At 46.3% G+C, this 20,396-nt stretch overlaps 1 protein-coding gene across 1 annotated transcript in view; it reads right to left on the minus strand.

Annotated features, from left to right (window-relative positions):
- The window catches only part of LOC107189053 (homeobox protein invected-like), an 82,915-nt gene extending 66,266 nt beyond the window's left edge, over positions 1-16,649 (minus strand). Inside the window, exon 1 of the mRNA XM_015577485.1 lies at positions 15,266-16,649. Coding sequence (XP_015432971.1) covers positions 15,266-16,649 — 1,384 coding nt within the window. The remainder of the gene's footprint in view (positions 1-15,265) is intronic.
- Between the last annotated feature and the right edge of the window lie 3,747 nt (positions 16,650-20,396).

A 20,396-nucleotide genomic window follows, 5' to 3' on the forward strand; every position in this document is an offset into this window, starting at 1 on the left:
TGCCACAAGATGTTTCTCAGTGTCATCGAAATAATATTATAGAATTGGATATAAGCGGATGGGTATTGCGCAAAGTAATGAAAACGATCGCCGCGAAACGACGTGCATGGTGCGGTTAGGGTAAATTCAAGGGAGACGCCATATGGGGAGGGGCGCCACACTTGCAATATCTTCCCATTGGAAAAAGATAATTACATATGTTGCGTCTTTTTACAACCTTACGTATGTACCTAAGAAAACGAGTCAGTGTCTGCCCGGCTGTAGCTACACGCATCGTATCCAGGAAACATTAGAGGAAAAACTGTTCGAAAAATTTCCCTCCCACAAAATGAGAATTACTTTAATATTTTAATCGAATTACAATTTAAATATTAAACTATAAATATAATAGTTCGTAGAGTGGCAGGTAAATTATTTCACAACTTTCCTGCTTCTACAATATTAAACTTCGTACCCTTGGAACTCAGTTTTCTCAGTTCAGAAACTAGTCGAGATAGAAATTGTTTGCATTTTCCCACAGTATACAAGTATGTTATTGCAACAAGAAAAAATCGTATTAATTAGTACAAAGCCAAAAAATTTATTGGCTCTGACCAAAAAGGGTGTCGTCTCTTCTGAATTTATCCCATACCTCTGCACGCATCCACGGTTCGATTGGCTCTGTGTGTGTCCCTTTCTGCGGTTGCGCGCACGGCTCGACTGCTGCGCGGATACCCATCCGCGCAACAAATTTCCACCTGACTACCGGCTAACGATCGCGCCGCCGCCGCAACGGTGATCACCGCGAGCACGATCGTGGATACATTTTCGATCCCCGTGAGCCACGCAGCTTTTTGTTTCGCCCTTCCGCGAACCCACCGGACCGGTTGCGACTTTCCTCTCGATCAAAGGTGTTCCGTCCCCTTTACGTACGTTGCACCGGTGTGCGTACGTCATCCGTCATTGGCGGCGATCTCGTTGCGCTCGCCGACGACACGTTCGATGATTTTTACCCCGTGGATCACGAGGAAGTCGGGTTTCAATTTGCTTTCGAGACCAGCTCGAAGCCGATCCCCGTCGAACGATCTTTGCATTTGACGGACGACCTGGTTTTAATGTCTCGTAATCAGTTTTTGTTCCGGAATTACGAACAATCTACGTTTCAACGAGGATAGTTGGAGACGGGGACAGTTGGTTCTTTTTTTTTTTTTTTTTTTATTGCAACCGGAGAACGTTCAGGGAATTATATAATTCCTCTAGTATACCGGGGTTTCGTAAACGTATCTGCGTTTAGCGATCCTTGTTTCGTGCTTGTGAACACAGTTTTTGTAACGTTATGTATCGAATGCACTGTGTCCTATGTTAATGGAACAGTGGAATTACCGAAGCAGTCGAAATGACTGGTTCGTAAGCTTTTATAGAAATTATTAATGTAATTTGTGAACGATCGCTCGTCTATACCTAATTGGTCCCAGGGCATCCATGTACAGCTACTCACACATTTGTCTACATACTTCTGAAATAACATCTCCATGTCAAGACTTTTATGCAATTTCCATTCACACATTCTCCTTATTATTACTTTCATCATTCTTCTATAATAAATTTTCCTTAATTTGGAAATCAAATTCGGATTTTGGTAAAACCTTCGAGTCACTGTATATTTCGAACCACCCCGTATATTTCCCCTATTTTATTAAATTTCATCGTTACACAGATTCGCGTGCAGTTGAACGCGGTCTCTATCAGTGGTTGTATCTTATCCCCGACTGTTTTTCCCCCGTAACAATTTCCTCAATCTCGTTAACAATACCGCACGCAACACACGTCGGTGTGCATCACGTGATGCAAAACGACGGAGATCCCTCTTGCAGTCTACCCCGCATTTTTCGACTGCATTGCTCGTCCATACCGTCGCCGCCGCCGAGAGTCGCCAGACCGGTTGGGCTTACTCTTCCTCGCCGATGAATATTCCGATCCTGCCCGGTTAACGGTGTCGTTCGTTATCGATGACTGACTTCTTTATTATATCGTCGATAATAATATAGATGTCTCCGGCTAGTCACGGGGACGATTAGCTGTTCGTCGGTCAAAGAGCATCACAGGAAATATAAATAATCCCGGCGAAGAAGCGCAAAGTCTCTTTCGCAAGGATCGACGAAATTACCGATGGTGATTTCACGCGAATCACAAATAAACCGCACCTCTGGCTTGTTTAATAATTAGTAAACCGACCAAGATACACCGTAGAAAGAAACTTGGTAGCTGGTAATCGTCTTTTCGAATCTACAAATTTTTATAGAACAAGAAGAAACGTTGTATTCTTCAGGGATGGGATTTCTAGGATCGGTAATACAGACGTCAGCCGAAAAATAAAAGGCAACCGAAATCTCGTTGATAATTTACCGAATCTCTAAACGGTGCCACGTGTCTCCCCCCTTCACGCTTTAAGGGAATGCCCCTATGCCAGAAGAATCCGAGACACGAGGCGGCCCACCCACGTATATACATGCTTGTAAGATTCCCTTATATTTCCCCCCGTCTGTTCCTCCCCCTTTTCAACGGGGATCATATAATACACCTACACCCGTCACCGTAGCGAGCTTGTGGACCAGACGAGAAGAGGCGTTCGTCGTGTCGTTCGCGTCGTCGACGACAGGTCCACTTCCGGCCCGCATTCGGTACGCCTAAACGCTTCCTCGTGTCGTGATTTATTCGTTTCGATGACCAGGCACGGTCATGCCTGCTAATCTTCTCCCTCTCGTACAAACGATTTTTGGCAGGTCCTCCATTAATCAGACAGACAACGATGCGAGTAGGGATGAACCAAGTAAATACAGGTAATAAAATAATCGATACTTTTGTTTCGATATCAAGTATTTTCAGTATCGACATTTAGATATCGATACTTTTTTTTCGATAGAATATCTCTAGGATCTATACCGGTTTATCTCTAGGAGCAGGAATCTAGAATCTTTCTCATGTTTGTTCGCCTGTTTCCACGAACACATCGCGTGCAAACGTGTAATGATTTAGTTGTAAAAGCCTATTTACGCGTCGAAACGAGATGAACAATCCCATGATTTATGAATCCATCATGAGACACGAGGAGTGATCGAGGAATCGGTCGAGGCTGATTGAAACACGTGGGTAATTCTAAGCTAGCGTCTTCTTTTTCCAAGGAGTTGTATAGGTTTCGAATGGTGTTTCCATCGAACGATGTGGATAGTTAATCAACGTATCCGCGGTTTGGGTCATTCTCGCGCACGACCCTGAAGAGATTGATGCGCTCTCGAGACCACGCTTAATCGTATGCTCGTAAAGACGTATGACGATCAACTTCCTTCCGGGGGCCACCTACGCGCGTCTTCGTCGTCTCGATTTGCAGCCAGCACGTTGGGACGTCGTTAGAGTCCCCGACCGGACGAAGCGGGTGAAACTTCTCGGAAAATAATTATCATAAATTCCGTTTCTGCGAACTCAATCCCCGGATGATGAATGCGCCACTGGCTGGACGAATCTTGATACCTTTCGCAATCCAATCGCGACCGCTGTCACCGATTTTATTGCCCCGAATTAACCGTGCAACGTACCTACGCGTGTCAACGATCCCCGTCCCACGAACGATACGGGTCTTGTTCAATCCCTTTTCGAGCGACAACACTAATATACGAACCGATATACAAAGAGAGAGTTGGTGTACGACCTCGTGGCCAATGAATTAGGACCACTCACACTATTTTCAATATCTTTCAACATGTTCTCAGTAAAATTAAATAGACCTGAACGAAATTTCATTACGAATTGTATTAACCCTTAATGGTAAGATCCGGGTCGTATCCAACCCGAGTTATAGTACCTCTTGTGCTGTCCCCACTGTATTTTTTATTACATTTTTAGTATTTTCGTTTTAAAACATTTTTTATTAATTTGGAAACATTTAACACTTGTGTTATATAACACAATTATTGTTCCTTAAAAGTACAAGTTCAAGATAATAACTTTCTTTTCACCCATCTGAATATGGCAAAATAATCGGCGAAATCTTGCCGTTCGATCTATAATATCGAAGAAGCTTGGGTTTCCTTCCAGAAACCCTCTGGCGAAAGAAAACCGGGTGGCTCGTTAAAGGACGTTAATTGATTTAATGGCAGAAAATCCGGTCGGATAATCATCCATCGTATTATTTTGAACGTGGAGTAATCCCTGTCGGGGACATTCCCCTGGTTTCAGCAATGCTGGTTTTCTTCGTGGCTTAATCGCGAGTCACCCGAGCTCCAGGCAACTTCCTTTCACTAATAGGGTCCTCGATTGCCTCTCCTCTTTGCAGAACGATCAACAACATTAACGAATTCGATACGTATTCCTAAACTACGTTCCACGAGGAAAAGGACTCGCCTGCGGACCACATTTCGTTAACTTTACGGAATTAACTTCTACTGTCATTGGACTGTCTCCACTGCACTGATCCCTACCCACATATCCCCTGCAAGGCCCTTGAAGATCCCTCTATTGGCTATAGGGCCCTGTAGAATCCCTGAAGATCTAATTAAATTAATTAAAGACAAGATCTAATTGACTATAAAAAAGCTATTAATGAGGCTTAGCACAGTGATAGACCTTGGAATTCTTAATTAATGCTGCTTGTTCCAGCCGCATATAGACATTAGTTTATGAAATATTAATTGTTCAGTGCTGAGGAGCCTTCAAACACTCGTCGAAGACTTACTGTATTCACCAGTCGTTGTGATAAACAGTTAGGACAGTGGGGACAAGCTGTACGCAAGTGGTCCCTTCTCTCGTGAAACCGAGTTTAGACCAGGCGACCCCGGACAGGTGTGTCAGACGTTGTACCTACAAACTGTCCGTCCGCACGGTATGATTCTCATTAGCGGGCCCCGCGGAGTTTATTCCGTGGCCGCTTATTAACCCGTGCGGGACAAAGCCCGCGTGTATAAGCACTCCCATACGGGCAAGGACTCCGCGGCGCGCGCGCTATTAATTTAAAAGTTAAACGCTTCGGGAACCACCGAAGAACACGACGTTATTAATTACGCGATATTGCGCTCGTATCTTTCACGCTGTTACCATCAAATTATCGTCAAAGAGAGCAGAGATCCGATTCATCAAAGTCGCCCCCCTCGCAAGGCCCCCGAGCGCCGATCCAACGGATCGGCCTTAAGGGCGCATCTCGGCTTTCCTCTTCCCTGCGTGCCAACGTAGTTTTGGTCGTTTGTTAATATTAAGTGTGTATATAAAATCAGAAAATCTGCGAAAAGAATAAATTAAAATCGAATGGCTTTCGCAGGATTAGTCGGACACGCTTTTCAATTCGATAATCCTTTGTTTTCTCAGTCTTCTTTCGCAAATGCATAATCATGCAAGTCATAAATCATTGAAAATGTATGCGTCTTGTCAATAGAGGCTGTTGGTCGTGTTTCAATTTATACTGCAATATTAAATATTACGCAAAAATGTTATAACTCTGGGAAGGGAAGGGGAGAGGCAAAATCCAATTTTTTTCTTGTAAGGTGGGGCAAAAGCCACCTTCTTTCGTCCATGGGGAAGGGGGGGCACGCCGATGTACCTTCTGCAATTATTATAAAAACATATTGATCGAATCGATGCACTTCTAATTCCACCATCATTGTAACCACGCTCCATACACAAAGTTTCCACCAAAAAGCTCTCGAAGCAGGACCCCATGAACAGGACCAGATGTCCCACCCTGAAAATTTAATTTTCCTCCCCGAAACACTTCCTCGAACCTGCCAGCCGGACGAACGTCAAATGTAATCGAGTCGAATGGCAGATAATCTCGGGCCCCGTCGTCTTCTCCTCGTGGAGGAAGAACAGGAAAGAGAGGAAAGGGAAACGGCGTTGGCGGCGCGGTGCTTATCGGCGCAGTGACCGTGTAAAAGTTTGCTCCGTGGCGCGTTACGCCCATAAGTCAGGGGATATTTGAAAGGCGAAGCAACGTTCTACCGGGACCAGCAAATGGATACCCCGCGGTGCCATCCGCCGGCTTGTTAATCGCCCAATGGACGCGCCGTTTCGCGTCGGTTTTCTGTCTTGGAAACGTTCGGACTGGCCTCTACATTGGACAGACACTGTGCAGAACGTGTGTTCAGGTATCGCCTCGTTGTCGACGATATCCTTTCGCGATACGGACGCCGTTAAACCCGGATTAACGTATGGAGACTTTAACGTTCTTGCTCCATTTTCAGTGGCACCGTGTGATTGACTCAACCATGTCGAGTGGATTCTTCGAACGGTTCTTCTGCAGTTTGTTGCAGATTTTTTCAAGCATTGAATGCAATCTCACACAGTTTTAATATTTCCACTTTGCAGATGTCGAGTACGATCACGCACTGTTGTGATATTTCCACTTTTGTTTACACTTAAGAACACTGATTTTTCTACACTTATCGCAGGATTTTCTCCTTTGTTTGAACACCTCGGTGAGAAACGGGCACAAGCAGCTTTCGTACTTGATGCACCAAGGGACATGAATAATTATCTACCTCGCCATGTAGGTTCCACCCAGAGATGCGAAAACTCATTATCCAGATAAAAAGTTTCGAATAACGATTAAAAGATAAAAAAAAAAGTATTTCGTCATTTTGAATTGTTTAACCCCTTCGCACCGATGGACGAGATATCTCGTCCAATCCAACGAGAAGATTCAGTAAAAGTAACTAAAATATTCATGTGCTAAGCCCAGGTACTAGCTGACAACTGCCTCTCTCCAAATACCACCTTAATGACCATCACCACCCTTCTTTACATTCACTAACTCAAGGTATACATAGTATTCCTATTACGTTCATCATCGCACACTTCATTCTCTTTCTTCCATTTTCCCAAAACGGATGAATTAACCAGTCAGGGAGCAATTCCCAAGTTACAACCGTCCCCATCGTGTCTTCGCGAGGATTAAACACAAGCCCGATCAATTTGCAGACGGTATAAAATTTCATCAGAATTCCGTACAAGCTCCACTCGCATTTAAACTACAGGAATACCCGTATAGAAGAATTATCGCCCGTCCACGCGCTTTATACACACATGGACGAAAATACAAGCTTTCCACGCGTGCACGCGTGTTTCACGTGTCAAACGAGCGAGAGCTGCAATTTCATCGCGGGACACGCGTCTCGCAAAAGTATAATCACGTGTAACGATAGAGTTGTCCGTAATTCGCGCGCGAAGTCGCGGCCGCTGCCTCCTTAATTATTCGCGCGTAGACATTTGTCGCGTCATTACGCGTCCGTTCGTCGACGACAGCGCAATTTCTCCGGTTTGATACGCACAGGGGGACAGCGTTACGCGACGCCTCGACGCGTACCGTATCGAGTCTAGGACGTTTTATCTCGGATAGGGTGGGGGGAGGTTTTTCGATTCGATTTTCCACGCTGGATCGTCACTGAAAACGAAGGGAGGAGCTCGAGGCTGTACGCTGGAAGGCACGCATGATGATACAGTGGTAAATAGCTGAGCCTCCTCGCGATCAGACAAGAATGATAATTACAGGAGTCGTTAATACATCGTTAGAAGTGATTTTATTTTAATGGTCGGACGTGCATCGTGAAGGGGGTTGTGCGGTGAGGAACGTATCGAGCGACAGGAAGTTCCGGGGGTTTCCATCGTTGTCGCCGGGGACTTCGATCGGAATTTCCGCGAGATGGATAATTATCCATCGCTAATTAGCGTCGTTAACCGAACCGCGGTTTCAGCAATTTCAGATATATCGTTTTCAGTCGAACTTTTTTCGCGTCGTTCCTACGGGATACGAATTGTTATTGTGTTAATTATAGTCGGGGACAAAGGAGTATAATTAGTAGTCTCCCGTACGGTTGATCGTGATGCAAGTTGACAGATAACTGGAATTCAAGAAAATGTGATACATAATTGCGAGGGAAAAATGAGCGACGAGAGAAATAATAGTAATGATTGGTATTGAGTGTGTCAGTTGATTCTGTAACGTGAATCTAGCCTGCAAGAAAATGGAAGTCTTGAATCTTTCATCAATTCAAATTATTTCAAATCGGTTTTAGAAGATTGCTTTTATCAAATCATTGGAGAATATTATTTTTCTGTTTCGTTAACTATCTAATCTGGCCCCATACTTTTGGAGGGTTGTGTATACAGGATGGACCACGAAACGTAATCAGCTCAGATTATTCTACTGTCATAAATAGAATTATTTTTGTTTTATAACGATTTATAAGGTCATTGTACATCATCAGTAGAACTAAACAGACACCAACTGACGGACACCATTTTGAGCACAGCTTTAATTAAGCTAAACGAAATTTTCTTAATGTTTCTCTGGTTTAGAAAACAAACACTATTTGTTGTGATGCTTGCCCGTATCCGCTAACAGATGGACGTAAAAAACTTATAGATTTATCTATAAAAAAAAATTGAAGATGACCTTGAAAACTCTGGACAAAATAGGTTGACAAAAAATTTGGTGCAATTACCTGAAAGTTCTCCCTAAATCATGATATATTAGATAAACAAATTTTCGATCAAACATCTAAGCAGATCACGTTTCGTAGTGCACCCTGTATAATGATAAATCCAACAGGGTTAAAAAAATTCAGCACGAAGAATTAGACGTGCAATTATCAAATATCAATTGGTCTGTTGTAAAAGAGGGGACGCGATTAAATGGGGATCTTACGGTGTGTACGTGTGTATCGATGAAACGAGAGTCGCGACGCAAACCACGATCCGAGCCAATAGAAATCGATCGAATGGCAATCTATAATAGGGTACAATTTTACGATCGCAACCAGCCGATCGTTTAAAGAACAAGTCCGCCATTAACGGCCGTCCCGTTACACCTTCGAGAAGCACGGGGTCCCCTACTCTGGTACTTCTCGAACCGGGGATCGATAAATCTCCGCGGTATTTATCGTCGGGGATTTCTCATCGCGTGTCAGCCACGAGTTTCGACCGGGTCTTAACAAATCCGCGTACCACACCGGTAACACAATACCGCCATTTGTAGCGCGCGCGACGTCGGGCGACCAAAACGATCGTTCCAGGCGATCCCCCCTTTTCCCCTGTCCCCCTCTCTCTATCCCATCATCGTATCTGAAAATACACTTTACGATATCTGGAACGAACGGAAGCCATTCATAGGTTTCCGTGGCCGCCTCTAGGCCGCCAGGTATATACCGGGGGCGTCATTACCTATACGGCGTTGCGCGGATGGTGGCTCGGGTTCCCGGCTCTTGGGTTTGTTATCGTGCTCTCAGCCGCGGCGAACGGGAGGCAGCTTCGATTTAACCTTAATAAGATCGATGGATCCCACGAGGCCGCCCCCGATATGGAGCAACCTCTCGCTTACGCGCACACACATGCGCGACCAGCCGGCTAGCGAGCGTTTGTGTACAACCGTGAAGTACAGGGTGTTACAGAAGTAAGAGACGTGGAACCAGATTGATCTTTTGCTTGCACAGCTTACGTCCAGCAGTATCTTCTTTCAATAGGTCGGTCTAACGGTCTGTCCTTTCGAATATATCGGTGTGTATGAAGTTGCAGATTTTTTTTAGTGATTTAATACTTAAATTCTAATTTTCATTAGAAATTTAATACTTAAATTCTCGATGATGAAAGCATGGGGGTAACTCAAGCACGATGGTCCTCTGGACACCTTGTACACGTATGTATCAGATCTCCCGTTCCATACGAAAGAGAAAGAAAGATACAAGGGATCGCGAGGAGGGAAGCATGGCCCCCGTGAGTCGAGCCTGCAAATTAATGTCTCTTTATTTCGTTGCAAGCATTTCGTTAAAGCTTGATTTATCGCCGTATAGTACACGCGGGGACTGGCTTTTTATCGGGCGATCGCCCGCGGCCTCGATCGCTCCTTTAATTATGCAACGCCCGTTGCGGATCCTATTCGCAGGCGGCGGAGTTTAATAATAACGATCGCGGGATCACAGTTTCCTTTCTTTACTACGGGATTCCGTTGGCTCTCTGGCTGTCGAAAGTGTCGGAGGGTGGAGCCTTTCCGCTAATGGCCAGCCGAGGACGTGGATGTACGTAATGTCGAATCCGTTAACGAAAGACGAACTTACGGAGCCACGTGAACCGATTAAGCAACCATAACATCGCGCTGTTTCAACAATACCAAGGGTAAAACAAGTGTTTATGGTTTCTGTTTATCCGATCGTTTCCTGCTAATTGGACTCTGCGGATGTTTATAACGCGTCCAATTTTAAAAAAAAAGAACATTTGTTTGCATATGGTTATTCAAGAAGAATATTTATTAAACAATTCCTAAATATTATTTTCGAGAATCTATCCATCAACTGGCAAAATACTAAACTGTGTGATACATCAGTATTCATGTTTATTGAATTCCATATTGAAATCGTCACCAGTAGTCCATCTCCGCAGTTGTAAGACAAGAGGTTAAAGTGTTCAAGTCGATCAAGCTGAAACGGAAACTTTACTAATCTTTACCAGAATATCCAGAATGTAAATACATATTCAAAATTCATGTTTTTATGCGTTACCTTATAACAAACAGAGTAAAAGAGAAATCTTGTTGCGAATAATTTCTCGGGACGAGAAACAAAAAATGAACACTGTAAAATGCAACACTCGGTCAAACATTCGGTTTTGTTCGCCGCAAAAATCGGCAACTCTGTTCGCAATGTTACATTTCGTAACACCTTTTTCATCAACGAAAATTACTTCACGGGCTGATTCTCAACACGCAACAATGCCTCGGTTCGCCGGCAACCAAGAAGCCCGATACACAGACGCGTTTTCCATGCCTGGAAACCGATCGCGGCGTTGCAAATTTTTGCAACCGCGAGCCCAATTAAAATCGCTATGCATTAACGGCCGGTTCCGGTAATCAAAACGGGCTCGTCGGGGCCCGTTCTCCTCGTTAAGAAATTTCATTTACCTGGGAGACGACTTCCCCGTTTGTCGTCGTCGTCGTTCGCCACAAAGATCGGCGGATTTATCGCGAGATCCAGGCGGGTTCCGTTGCGTTTCACTCGGCGAGGACTCGAGTCTTGGAAAAAATCTTCCGCCTTTTCCACCGGCGTGGCACCGATCCTTGCCCCGTTAATGGAAATATCTTCCGTGTGCGTTACATACTCAGCCCAGAAAACTAATTAACCATAACTTCCCGTAAATGGATTTAACGCGCGATCCCCTCCCGTTCGTTTTATTGCTCGCTGCGACCGGAGGCGGTAATTAATATATTCCTCGGCGTACGATACCGCGTCGCTGGCGCGCCTTTTCAACTCGGAGTATATAACATCGTCCACGCGATTGGTAGAGATTCACTGACGTATCAGATTGTTCCGATTTATTTTGTACACTTTGAAGACCGAAGTGTCGAATATTGTTCGAATCACAAAAGTACCAATAACTAAATGTTCCTACGCTGTTCAGTAATTGCCCCGTTCAACGACAGTCCGCGTAACGTACCTGCGCGCCGGCTCGATCGACCGTCGCACGCGAGCCGACGAACGTTGTTATCGTCCTGCATCCGACAATCGCGGGGTTCCCTAACGAGTCGGATAACCGGAGAATAATTTGCAGAGCCAGAAACTTGCGTAACCCCTTCTGTAAAAATGCCCGTGTAATTACATTCGAGGCGATCGGCATCTAAAAAGAAAATCCGAGCTCGTCTCCGCTTCAGCGGAACCCTAAGAATTTTACCTTCTATACTTTATCAGACCTGGACGGGACGGTTAATAACGAATTTATTCCCGCGATAACGCGTTCCCATGTCCTCGTAGACACGTCGTGGGTTTGACTGAACGTTGAAACGAGCGACGATAAAGCGCCATTAACACCAACGAGGATTTTTCCGAAAAGGTGGGGTGAGCATTAAATTATAAAGCCGCCGCGCGGAGAACCTGATCGGACGCGATATAATTCTCTCTCTGTTTCCCGCAGGTCGCGTCTTTTTTTTTTTTCATTCTTCCATCGAGGGAGAGACTGACCGAGCAAAGGCTAGTTCTCGAAGCCTCAGGATCGTACAGGGAAAACCATTTAATCGGAGGTACGCACGATTTTATTTTCCGTTTCCTTGGAAACGGATCGCAACCAGATGACCGTTCCATACGCCAGGATATTGGATCTCTCGCGCGCCCCACACGCGAGAACGGCAAAAAGAATGGCGCGCGCCCGCTTGTGGAGCTCGCCATATGAGATATCAAGCGAGCACGACCGGTGCAATAACAGTGATTAAGCTTTATCGTTGCCGTTTCAACGGACTATTTATCTGTCGGCCGCGAAATTACGCGCTGTTAAGACATAATAGGAACGTGATCCAATATTGTCGTATGTCCCGTGGACGGACAACTCGTCGTCGTCGTCGCCTCTGGAACCGGGCCCCGTGAAAAAACTACCGGTTATTAATCGTGGTATTCAACACTTTTATATGCTCCGTTCGCGGGTACGACTTCATTTGCCACGGATCGTGGGCGATAGAAGTCGTGGAAACTATATCGATTCCTAATTCGTCGTCCGATTTCTTGACTGGTCTAACTCTATTTTTCAAATAAATTTAGTTAATCAATCTACGTGCATCTCATTGGTCTAAGAATACAAATTCAGCATAATATTAAGAAGATTTAATCTAGAAAACAACAAATATTCTTTTAGGTATTAACTTCTAAACTTTGAAAGTTTTTGTTTCTTGATTTGTCTATCTCCAAGTACTAACGATAATACAAAATTTATGGTGATAATAAGATAAAATTTTGTTAAATATTGTAATAAATAGCTAAGCATATTACAGTGGGTTTGATTGTTTCACTGCTTTCATGATCCTATGATATTAATCTTCGTAAATTTTAAACACAGTTTTCTCAGTGTAGAGGCTAGTGGAGATTAAGAACTAGGGTGATAAACTTTGTACTCATCAGCTCTTCTACGTCTGTACGTTTTGTTCCATCTACTTGACCTACTATAATACAGGAAATGGGATCTTTTTACAAAAATTTACAGTGAAATTTTCGTTCCTCAATTTCGAATCAACACTCTAATCACAGTATGGTCAGGGGTTTCACGGTAATCATTAGTATCATATTACACACGGAAGTCGTCAAAGGCGTCTTTCGAGTTCTCTCGCTTCACTTGACCCCTATGCTCACCTGCACTCACACGCGTGGACGGTAATGGCTCGACCGATTTCCTATCTTCGATTTATCGAACCCAATGGTAATACCTAATTTCGAGTAGTATTCAGTCGTCTCTGTGTTCATGCATGAGGTGTACCAATTAACCCACTAAAGGCGGTCATATTTAATGACCGAATAGACGACAGTATTTGGGTCCAGAAGAATTCCTACTCAGCTAACTTTAGACTTATTCTGAAACAAATATTCCTTAAATAATTCTGGTCTTCTTAATAAAATGTAATACAAACAACCGTACACTTCAATTACTTTCTGTGCACTGAAATGGCACCATGGAATTACGAAAAATCCTGGTCCCAAACACCGCCGTCCGAAAGTTAAACGACTCGAGCTTTCATCCCGTAAATTTCAGCTGAGAAGGTGTGAAAAATCTCAGAATGGAAATCGCTGGAAAGCCTACCCACTGGCGAACAAATCCCCCTGCCCCCTGTGAAATTCATGGCATTATCCGTTTCCCAGGTCGCCGAGAAGCGATTAAAATACAATAGGGTCCGCGAGAGGCGAACCAGTTAGGTGTACGTTATTCCGATTTTTCACGGGCATCGGGCAATAATTTTGCGTCGAACACACGCATCCACGGGGTGTTAAAAGGCACCTAGGGGGACACAGGAGAAGAGAGGGAGGTCTGTTCAGCGAAACAGAAACCGGCGATCTAATAGGGCGGCGATTATTTACCGATGGTTCGCGCAAGAATACGACAACTGAATGACCTATAGGAAATTGTTGTTCCTCGCAATACAAAGCCAGAGAGAAATAAGTTAGTTGCATATTATCCACGTGCTGATTTATGTGCCGAAGGGAGGGGGGCTTGTTCTCTACAAGGCGCCTTAACAATTGTTTCCTGACAATGAGCGTATATCAGATTATGAGTGACACGACGAAACGTTTTCTACCATTCATCAACCTGGCACTCGGCCCGCCGTCGAGCGGAGTAATTACACGTTTTCCCGTGTCGCTCGAGAGAGGAGCATCCATCCAACGCGAAACTAGGAAACAATTCCAATGAGACTGCGCCGTAGCGACGAGATAAATCCTCGATTCAAGTTTCAGGAAAGTCGAAATGCGACAAATCCTGCCCAATTTCATCCAAATGCTGCGTGGCGCCCGTTGAATATTCAGAAATGGAAATCGTTCAGGTGGTTCGTCGATTCTTAACACGATTTTTATACGGCATCGTGTAAAGCAGTTAAATTTCGTGTTAATCACGTATATACGTCTTAATCAGCTGGATCACGTAACGAGAGGAACGAAAAAGAAGAACAGACTTGAGGATCACGGAATTTTGTTCCTCGAGGTTCTGTTCCACGGATGAATTATTAATATCGCAATTAAAATCGGAGCCTTCCATCGTTGCGCGTGGATCAGATCGAAGCGAATGGCCGCGAGTTTTATTTATGGGGCCGCGATATCGTCACGAGAGCATAGCTCTCCGGCGCGGGGATAATTAGCCGGCCGTTGCCCGCGAGAAAAATACACCAAAGTAGTCGATAATCCAAATAAAATTGTCGGGATCGTGACGGAGCCGTTACTAAACAACGAAACGGTTTTCGGTTACGTAACCACCACGGTAAATAACAGTCTCTATCCCACAGGGCGCGAAATACAATTCCTCCGATGAAATTTATACCACCACTTCGGGCCCATTATGCCGGCCGCTAATGAGAAACTCCGTTATTAAGCAATTGCCCCCTAGCTGACAATGAGCTAGTGGGTATACACCCGAACCGATCGTTTACGTTTTCCTCTCCACCATAAAAACTTTCACGGGAATAAATTTCAACGGGAATCGCGCTGCAGGGAAACGCAGCGGGACTATGTACATCGACTGACCTTTTACGGCTGGGCAACAATTATTTCGCGGTTCGGTGGAAATTTACTTCTGAACTTGCCTGCTCGATCCAGACGTAATTCTATCTGTTTTTTCTATTTAAACGGTTACAGTATTACGTAAACGAACACCGTGGGATTATATCGACATAGGCAAACTTAGGGTATACCGATATACTTTCGATTCTTTCGGAATCCTGTATACGTGATATTCACGGGAACAGAAAGATATTATGTTATAATTCGCGTGGAAATGACATGGTCAGACTCACCGGAAGAGGGTCGGTCCGAGTATCTGGTACAGTAGACCCAGGCAGGCCAGGGCAGCTGTTTACCAGGTTCGCTCGCAGGTGGTCCCGGCGCGTTCGAAGCGGAATTCGCGGTCACACCGCCGGGTGACGTGTTCGTCGTCGAGCTCGTCTCGGAGCTGCTCTTCTCCGAGGTCTCGGAGGACGACTCCAGAAAGTCCTTGGTCAGATCGATGGGTCGCGAGGAGACCTTCTTCGGTCGGGACTTTTTCAGCGAGATCGGATCGGTGATCCTTCTGCCGAAGTCAGCTTTCAGGATATTGTCTATACTGAACTTCAGGCTAGCTTGATGCTGCAGATTGTTGTTGTTATTGTTGTGATTGTTATGATGATTGGTGTTGTTAATGCCGTTGTTCTGTACACCGTTCGCACCGGGCATCGTCCGTCCGTTTTCCTCTCTCGCGCTAGGGGAGACGGGACTGCCAGGTTCTCTTTGGAGGATCTTGTTCACGGAGAGTCGATGCTGGTGGACCGAGTTCGCCGGGATGTGTTGCACCTGGGAGGTTTGGTGAAGGTGAACGTGACTGTTCGGATGATGCAAGTGTTGACCAGGATGGGGCATCAACGGGGCCGTTTCTCTGGGGTCTCTGCAGGCGGTTGGATGGAGGACAGGGGTCGTTGCCTGAAGACCGGTCACTGTCATGGCCGACGGCGGTGATAAGGACAGTCTTGTCACTAAGGGAACGCTGATCGGAGTTCTGTGCAACCTTTCCACGGTTGGATAGATGATCTCGTGAGTTAGGCTGTGTTGGACGCGGGTTGGGTAATCAGGAATCTCGGATTCCCTCGAGGAATACCGTGGTAGCAAGTGTTGCGGATGGCTGGACTGGTACCTGGGAACTATCACGTCCTGGATAGCTTCTGGCCGACCTGGGGACGAGGCTGTGGCCGAGGACGAAGCCGGTGACCTCACCGAGGAGGCTGTAGGCGACGAAGGAGGCTGACTGTAGCCCGGCGGACTAGGCGCCTGGATGTGATTAGACGAACGTTGATAGAACCCATCGTTGCAGCTAGTCGAGCTAGAAGGCGACGGTGTCGCCGATGTCCTTGTGTTCTCCTCGTCGCGAAAATCACCGCCGCGGCTGCTAGCCGATTCCTGGTCGTACCTGACCGAACCGCAGCCACGTATACCAACGACGCTCGTGGGCGTCGGTTCGCTACCGACGCTCAACACCTCGCTGGTGTCACTTTCGCAATCGCTGTCAGGATTGTTGCCGTCACTTCCTCGTATCTGCTCCCGTTTCACGGAGTCGTCGGACTCCAATCGGGTGGTCAGATGATTCTGCCTGATCTCGTGAAGATCGGACGATTCCAACCCGATGGACGATGCCGGAGGTGTGTTCGACATCGTTTATTTTTTGGTTTACAGTCCCCTCGTTAGGAAAATTTACGGTGCAGAGTCGGTCGAAGTAGAACGATTATACCTCGTTCGTTTTCGATTTCTTCATGATGACAATACGGAATTGTCTATCGTCTCTATTCTTCTTGACGATATTGTCTATCTGTGTGTCAATTTCAGCGTTGTTCTATGTACCTACCTAACGGATTCCGTCCGCGTAAAGTTGTCTGGAGGGAGCAACATCCTCGAGCAAAATACCCGTCCGATCATCGGTCAATGATGTCTGTTAACCATCTATCCCTGGCATCTTATTCCTACAGTATCGTGAAGTAGTTTATTCGATGCACACTTTTTAGTCCGAAATTCCCGTAACACGTTCGTCCAATCCTCGTGCACTAACTACTCTTTCTCCAGCTGTTTGCCGACGGACACTGTTCAGCCCCGTTCATGTCTGTCCACTAGGAACGTTTTCCAAAATCGTTCTTCATCCTCACCGCTCGGAAAACAATCTTGTCGGGCTCAACAGCACCATGTAATCGATATCATTCGGTCGTTAACTCATTCGTCCAACTGACAGTCCAACTGACAACGTACAGTGTCTGTTTCGCGGTTGTTCACAGCGATCACGAACCGGTCGTGCCGTTTCGAAATCTCGATACGTCCATAATCCATCGCACTTTCTCACTTTCTTCTTCGTTCGAGAATCCTGCGCGGCAGGGGGGGGGGGATAGAGGAAGCAAAAGACGAGGACCTAAAGATCCACCGTAGTTGCCCGTGGTCAACTGTATACGCGCACTGAACTCGGCCGGCGGCCAGGGAACCGAGGCGAAGACACCGGGGCCAATGGGTCAGACGAGGCGTGATAGACCTCGTACGAGACACGACGGGGTCCAGGTGACGATCGGCTCGAACGTGGAAGGGTCCGGGCACGGCGCTGGTGGTAGACGCGAGTTTCAACGGAACCGTTGTGCGACGCTGTGGATCCAGGCCGGGGCTGGTTGTCCAGTTGGTTGCCGCGAAGCGTCTGCGGCGAGGAAGCGGCGGGAGGGCCGACGATGGGCGTTACTGGGCGTTGATTAGCCAACCGGCACGCCCCTTGGCTGACCTTTTGCCAGGGGGTGAAGACCCTGTCCGGGGGCGCGACCACTCGACATCTGACGGCTGTCGCGAGAACCTGGGAACCCGCAACGCCCAGACTGCCCCCGCTCCGTGGACGGCAACGGCTGATAGGCAACCCAGAACCCGATTTTCCCTCCACGAATACCGTAGCCCCCGTCCTCGTCCCGCCTGAACGCCCTTCGAGGTGGTCTCTCTTCCGCCGTCGCTTCCACCGCTCTTGAAGACCCCTCCACTTTCACCGCGCCAGGCCTCCCGGTCTCGTCGTGTGTTTATCTCTGCCCCTCTCTTACCACGTACGGCCTGCCTCTCCGTTCCACCTGGCGTACAGAAAACGTTCTCCGTTTTACTTCTGGCTCCTCTATCTGCTCGACGGTGATCCAGTACGCTGGCCCCTGTGCTCACTTGTCCTTTTTAGTCGGACGATGTCCGTCTTCTTCTTCCTGCTCGCACTCGATTTATCCCCACCCCTCTTCCCTTCCCCTCTTCTCCCCACACGGAGGTTATCGCGTTGGGTTTCCAGATTGTCCCTCTTTGCTCCTCTCCTCCCCCCTTACGCTCGCACCACCTCTGTCCCCAGCACGTTCCGCCTGTTCTTTCTGATTCCTCTATCTGCTCTTAGGTGATCCGGCTCTTAGCTCCTGCCACGTTTAGCTTCTACTAACATCCCCCTCTCCCTCATCCCTCGCCGCGTACAGCCGAGCTTCTTCTGTTTTTCTCCGTTCGAACTCGCCTAGTCTTTGCAGGCCCCCGCGGGACCAGTCGTCTTCGCCAATTCGATCGGTTCGCTACTACTATCTACCTTTTCTTCTTTTCGCTATTACTATGTTCCACGGGATCCGTTCCGCGCTGTCTTCGCCCACCGTGCGCGCCCACCACCACCGTGCACTGTCTCGGCTCGGTGTACACACACTCCCTCCGTCGATCGTTCCGTGGACACGATCGTTTTTCTCCGGCGCTGGGATAAATCAATTGCGAACCAACCGCCCGGCCAGGATCCTATGATCGCCGCTATTACGGTAATACGGCTGTTGTAACAATGCCTATTCGGGCACGTTGTACAAGCCTATCTGGCCAATTTCATCTTTAATACTGACTTATAGGGGACTCGAGGGGCGGGGAGGGTTAAGCTAGAAACAATTTGCGTGCATTCTTAATCGGGCGAAAGATTGAAGCGAGTTATCGAGCCGTTTTTCGCCGTTCTCATACATATTTATTTGAAGGGAATCGTGCGATCTCAGTCAAATTACTCGAAGGAAAGACTTATCGGATCTACAGACTTCACATTGTTGCACCCCTTACAGCATTAACTGCCGTCAGCGTCGATTCCCTTGTTAACTGAACGTAATCCACGCCAACTCAGTGGTTATTCTTGAGCTGTGAAATACATTAACGTGGAATAAGACGAAAATATAGCCTCTGAAGAGCTTATTTTATTTCCTCGTTATTGACCGTTGGAAAGCGGACGTTTTCGATGATCGAATAAAAGACGATATCTGGGTACAGATACACACCTGCTCATCTGTCTTTATACCTGTGTTGTGGAACGAATATTTTCAAAGTATGCTGGCGTTTTTATAAAATACTAATGTACGGTTTCATTAATTCAACGTGTGTGTAGTTTCTGAACCTGCAACTTCATACCCTATGCTCTATATTGTTTAGAGGATTTTTCATCTAATAAAAGCGACTTCCGGTAAATAAATTTATATATGAGTTAAAACATGAGTTTCTCAACCCCTATTAGCAAAAGTGCCTCTATAGTAGACTAGACTTCAGGAATTCGAACAAAACTTCTTTAAAATTCTTAAGGATCGTCCCAATAGTTGACGAAATACCAAGGAGAATGGACAGAACGAGGAACAACAGGAAGATGCAGACGGTCCCACCAGCACATAGGGGTACGTTGCCTCCGCGAATATCGATTCCCTGCGCCGCCGGTTTTTCGCCCTCTCGAAAAGGTGGCGTGCATGCGCGCCGTGAATCACGTATATTCATTTTTCGTCGAGTCTCGCGAGGAGTACGAGGGTGAGAGCGTCAACGGTGCCTCTCGAGGCGATCGTTAAGCCTCATTATGGGGCCGATCTTCGAGCGGATAGACCGTGCAAAAAAATGTCAGCTCGTAAATTGCCGGTCAGGTGAACTTAAAAGCGCGTCGACATCGACCGACGCGGAGAGAGGACTCTTAGCATCCATTGGGGATGAAACACGAATTTCCTCTTTTCGATTTTTGAATGAAACACAACTTTCCTTTTTTCGATTCTCAAATGAAACACGAATTTCCTTTTTTTCGATTCTTCAATGAAACATAAATATCCCCTTTTCGATTCTTGACGATTACCGAATAATCAGGACCAAATAAGGGATCGAGAGAAAATCTCTTGCGCTTGTGTACTTTTTCCCTGACCGTTTATCGCATAATAACACCGATAATTATGGCGTGTGGTGTAAATATAAAATATGGAATATTAATTCTTTTGTAAGCAAGTCGACGACGATCGAGAACATTATTCTTTTTTCACCGAAGGTATTAATCCACCATTACGAGCGACATTTTTTTCAGGCAGCCTCAACAGAGATTAATCATCGAGACTCGCTCCATAGGTCCAAGGAATTCTGTGAAGTACGTATCGGTTGCCC

This window comes from Dufourea novaeangliae, unplaced genomic scaffold (genome assembly GCF_001272555.1).
Source record: "Dufourea novaeangliae isolate 0120121106 unplaced genomic scaffold, ASM127255v1 scaffold125, whole genome shotgun sequence".
Classification (NCBI taxonomy): Eukaryota; Metazoa; Arthropoda; class Insecta; order Hymenoptera; family Halictidae; genus Dufourea; species Dufourea novaeangliae.